The following is a 5,000-nucleotide window of genomic DNA, read 5'->3' as shown; positions in this document are numbered from 1 at the left end:
TGCTGCTGCTGCTGCTGCAGCAACGGGGCTGGACCTAGCAGCAGCGCCGCCGCGCATGCCACGGGAAGCAGCAGAAGCACCTTGTGTGTTAAACAGTTAAATTTTAAATGTAAATTGCAAAACAATTTAGACTTGTCTGCGTGTTGGTGTGGCTGCAGTCTGTTGCCTGGAGCGGCGCCGCAGCAGCAGCAAGCGCGCTGCAGCAGCTGCTGCTGCTGCTTGTGCTGCTGCGCCTGGTGCTGCTGCCGCAGCCGCTGTAGAGCCCCGGCTTACCTTCTGCGGCTGCTGCTGCAGCTCCCTGCTGCAGCTGCTGCAGAGCCACGGCTTGCCTTCTGCTGCTGCTGCTGCTGCAGCGCAGCAGCCGCGAGCCCAGGGGCCCCGGAAAGGCCCCTGCTGTCGAGACACCCCACGCCGCGCAGGCTTCTGCAGCTTTGCTGCTTTGCTGCTGATCAAACACTTTTAATAATTCAATTTGAAGCAGCAGAGGCCTCGGGGGCCCGAGGCAGGCGCAGGGGCAGCAAAGTCGTCTGCGCGGCTTCTCGCCGGCGCAGCAGCAGCAGCCACAGCTGCTGCTGCTGCTGCTGCTGCTGCTTCCGCATCAGCTGCGGTTCCTGACTTCAAACGGCAACGCTGACGCCCAAAATAGTAGCAGCAGCAGCAGCGGCAGACCCAGCAGCCGCAGAAGCGAGCTCAGCAGCAGCAGCAGCAGAAGCAGAGGCGACAGCAGCAGCAGCAGCAGCAGCAGCAGCAGCTGCTGCGTCTGATAACGGAACAGCAGCAGTTATGTGCGTGCAGCCAGGAGGGAGCGATGCCTGCTGCTGCTGCTGTCTTGAGGCCCCGAGCACTTCCTAGGCGCTGGCTGTCGCTTTTGCTGCTGCTCGTCGCCGCTAGGGTTTAGGGTTTAGGGTTTAGGGTTTAGGGTTTAGGGTTTCGGGATTAGGAGCTGCATCACGAACGCAGATGCAGCTAAAGACAATCGGGGAAATAGACGCGCACCCATCGGCTTTTGGCAGCAGCAGCAGCAGCAGCGGCAGTAGCAGCAGCAGCGGCAGCGGGAGCTGTAGCAGCAGCAGCCTCGGCGAGAGCAGCAGCAGCAGCAGCGGCGGAAGCAGCAGCAGCAGCAACAGCGGGAGCAGCAGCAGCAGCGCCTCCGGCAGACAAGCTGCCGCAGCAGCGTAGAATCGCTAGTGCTTCAGCAGCGCTCTCAGCAGCAGCACCGGCAGGGGCAACTGCAGCAGAGGCAGCAGCAGCAGCAGCAGCAGCAGCAACAGCAGCAGCAGCAGCAGCAACAGCAGCAGCAGCAGCAGCAGCAGCGCCGACGATGAGTGAATATCTGGATTTCTTTCGGGCGGAAGTTTTGGGGCGGAATGGAGTCGGTGGGGCCTCGACGAAGCAGCAGGTGAGGCAAAATAGGCAGCGACAGCAGCAGCAGCAGCAGCAGCAGCAGCAGCAGCAACAGCAGCAGCAGCAGCAGCAGCAGCGGGATGAAAGTACAGAGAGAGAACCAGAGACCTCAGAAGACACACAAAGATGGGCAGTGGCTGCAGCACGTATTGTCGCAGCCCTGCTGCTGCTGTTGCTGCTGCTACTGTTGCTGCTGCTGTTGCTGCTGCAGCCGCTGTTCGTGTTCTGCTGCTGCTGCTCTTGCATTTTGCCTTCGCTGCTGCTGCTTTGCTGCTGCTGTTGCTTCTGCGACTGCGGCTAGTGCTGCAGCAGCTGCTTCTCTCTGCTGCGGCTGCTGCTGCTGTTGCTGCTGCTGCTGCTGCTGCAGCAGACGGGCGTTTCGCTGGCTGCTGCTTTGCCGTGCTGCTGCAGCATGGCGCAGGTCTGCGTGCTGCTGCTGTCGCGCCCAATTGCGTAAAGTTCAATTTAAATAAATATAATTAAATTAAAATGATTTAAATTGATTTAAATTGATTTTAATTGGATTAGTTTTGCTGCTGCTGCTTAGGTGGAGGCCCTGGGCCGCGTGGGACTGCTGTGCGAAGTGCTGGGCTCCAGCAGCACGCGGCTGCTGCTGCTGCCGCTGCTGGCGGAGCTGCAGCAGCAAGTTGGCTGCTGCGACGAGCTGCTGTCGCTCTTTGCTGTGCAGTGGAGAGCAGCAGCAGACACAGCAGCAGCAGATGCAGCAGCAACTGAACAAGAGCTCAGGGATTCCCTTTGCTGCTGCGCCGACGCCCTCGCCCAGCTCGCAGCAGCAGAAGAGAAATGCGTCCGAAACGAGGTCTGCTGCTGCTGCTGCTGCTGCTGCTGCTGCTGGCCTTACTGCTGCTGCTGCTGGCCTTACTGCTGCTGCTGCTGGTTTTAGTGCTGCTGCTGCTGGTCGCGCTGGTGTTGGCGTTGCTAGTTTTGCTACTGCTGATCTTGCTGCTGCTGCTTTTGCTGCTGCCGATCTTGCTGCTGGTTTTGCTGCTGCTGATCTTGCTGCTGGCTTCGCTGCTGCTGCTGCTGCTGCTTCGAAGCGCTGCGGCTTGTCTGCCACACTCATCATCTAAGGAGCGGCGTTGCTGCTGAGGACACTGGGCCGAGAACAGCTAGGGTTTAGGGTTTAGGGTTTAGGGTTTAGGGTTTAGGGTTTAGGGTTTGGTGATGGGGGTTTGCAGGCGGTGACTTCACTTTTGTCTTTGTTGGATTTGCTGAGGACTCCGTCTCGAGAAATATTAGCGAGAGAAAAGTTGCTGCCGCTTGCTGTGTCTTTAGCAGCAAACGAGAGCTGCCTGTTTGGCCGCTGCGCTGCAGCGCGGCTGCTGCCGCGGCTGCTGCGCTTTGCTGCTGCTGCTGCTGCTGCTGCTGCTGCAGCGCCGCAGCCCGCGGATGGGCCGCTGGTCAAGCGGGAGGTGCAGCACGAGGGGCCGGCAGCAGCGGACAGCGCGCCCTCGCCGGCTGCTGCTGCTGCTTCTGCTGCTCCTGCTGCAGCAGCCGCTGCTGCCCCTGCTGCTGCTGCTGCTCCTGCTGCTGCTGCTGCTGCAACTGAAGACCCAGCCGGGCCCACCACAGCCAAACAAATTCTGCTGTAAGTCGCGCTAGAATGCTGCAGCGCCGGGGGGACTAGGCCCAGCCTTTGCTGCAGCAGGGTTTAGGATTTAGGGTTTAGGGTTTAGGGTTTAGGGTTTAGGGTTTGGGGTTTGCCTTGCTGCTGCTCAGGCTGTTCGAGGGCCTCTGTGCTGACGAGTCTTTGTTGGTTCGCCGCGAGGCGCTGCAGCAGCTGCCAGCTCTTGTGCACGGCGCGCGGGAAGCAGCAGCAGCAGCAGAAGAAGCAGCAGCAGCAGAAGCAGCAGCAGCAGCTGCGGCGCCTTCCGCCGCGGCGTCAGCTTCTGCCTCGGATTCTGCTGCAGCTGCTGCTGCTGCTGCTGCTGCTGCTGACGAGGTGGCAACGGCCGCGCTTCGCATCCTTCGAGAGGCCTTGGGAGAGACTTCTGTAGGTGTCCCAGTTTCTGCCCCTTCGCTGGCTCTGCTGCTGCTGCTGCTGCTGCTGCTGCTGCTGCTGCTGCTGCTGCTGCTGCTGCTGCTGCTGCTGCTGGTCGCGCCGTTGCGCAGATATAATTATCTATGGAATAGAAGTCCACGTATGTGCAAGATATGTAAATGCATCTAAATAAACAAAAGTTTAAATATAAACATGGATATAAATATATAAACAAACATAAATAAATATAAATAATATAAATATGAATATATAAATAAACAAATCTGTTAATAAATATTAATCTTTGTGTGAACTCTCTTCCCCATTGTTGTGCGGCTGTGCGGCTGCGGGGCCTCTGTGCGTTTGAGCTGCCTTTTGCTGCTGGGGGCTCTTTGCTGCTGCTGCAGCGCTTGCTGCTGCTGCTGCTGCTGCTGCAGGGTTTGCTGCTGCTGCTGCGGGCTGTTGTGTCGCAGGACTACGTGCGAGCTGCTGCAGCAGAGGCGGCGCTGTCTTTGGCAGCAGCTTGGCCTTCGCTGTTTGGGGCCTCAGGGTCCCCAGGTTCCGTCGCCAGCAGCAGCAGCAGCAGCAGCAGCAGCAGCGGCAGCAGCAGTGCGGCCGGCGGGTTGCCGCGGCCGCAGCAGCGCAGCAGCAGCCCGCGGGGGCCCCCAGCAGGCGCAGCAGAAGCAGCAGGGGGCCCCCAGCAGCAGGCAGAGCTGCTGCAGCTGGTGAGAGCAGCAGCAGGAGACCCCTCGTGGCGGGTGCGGGCTGTTGCTGCGCAGCAGCTTGCTGCAGTGGTGGCTAGCTGCCCCTGCTGCTTCCGGGAGCTGCATGCATCTTTTTGTTTGCTGCTGTCAGATCCTGCTGCAGTTGATGTGCGGCTGCCTGCTGTGGGGGCCCTCAGCAGCATTGCTGCAGCACTTCCTGCTGAGGAAGTGGACTTGCTGCTGGGGCCCCTGGTGGCGCAGCTGCTGCCTGCTGCTGCGGGGGGGCCCCACAAGCAGCAGCAGCAGCAGCAGCAGCAGCAGCAGCAGCAGCAGCAGCAGGCCCCCGGGCTCTCCCTCCTCGACCCTGCTGCAGCAACTGGCTCGGCCCCCTTCGCTCAAGCTGCTGCTGTTGATGCTGCTGTTAGTGCTGCTCTCACAGTTATGCAGCGAGCTTCCCCACAAGCAGCAAATGCCATTCTCAAGGAAGTGCTGCTCACGCTGCAGCAGGGAGACAACGCCGTCGCTCTCAGGTCAGCAGCAGCAGCAGCAGCAGCAGCAGCAGCAGCTGCAGCAGCAGCAGCAGCTGCAGCAGCAGCAGCAGCTGCAGCAGCAGCAGCAGCAGCTGCAGCAGCAGCAGCAGCAGCAGCTGCAGCAGCAGCTGCAGCAGCAGCTGCTGCTGCTGCAGCACAGGGGCGACGCAAGCAGCCGCGCTTCGCAGACGGGGCAGGCGCTTTGGGGGCAGCAGCAGATCTTTTGCTTCGAGTGTTGCTGCTGCTGCTGCTACGGTTGCTGCTGTTCTAACTGGCGGTTTGCTGCTGCTCTAGCTGCTTCGAGAAGCGGCTTGCTTTGAGTCGCGTAGCCGAAGCTGCACTCATTTCGGGGGTCAAGCT

General features: G+C 60.3%; 1 protein-coding gene across 1 annotated transcript in view; it reads left to right on the top strand.

Moving 5' to 3' along the window:
• Positions 1 to 5,000, top strand: part of ENH_00034800 (HEAT repeat containing protein, putative) — a gene marked incomplete at both ends in the record, with an annotated part of 9,732 nt that overhangs the window by 1,873 nt on the left and 2,859 nt on the right. The window contains 5 exons of the mRNA XM_013580348.1: positions 1,014 to 1,537; positions 1,952 to 2,224; positions 2,604 to 3,013; positions 3,145 to 3,418; positions 3,880 to 4,874. Coding sequence (XP_013435802.1) covers positions 1,014 to 1,537; positions 1,952 to 2,224; positions 2,604 to 3,013; positions 3,145 to 3,418; positions 3,880 to 4,874 — 2,476 coding nt within the window. The remainder of the gene's footprint in view (positions 1 to 1,013; positions 1,538 to 1,951; positions 2,225 to 2,603; positions 3,014 to 3,144; positions 3,419 to 3,879; positions 4,875 to 5,000) is intronic.

The sequence above is a fragment of the Eimeria necatrix genome, genomic scaffold (assembly GCF_000499385.1).
Source record: "Eimeria necatrix Houghton genomic scaffold, Enh_scaff253, whole genome shotgun sequence".
Lineage (NCBI taxonomy): Eukaryota > Apicomplexa > Conoidasida > Eucoccidiorida > Eimeriidae > Eimeria > Eimeria necatrix.
The sequence above is the reverse complement of the archived record's forward strand: the minus strand, read 5'-3'. Positions and strand labels throughout refer to the sequence as shown.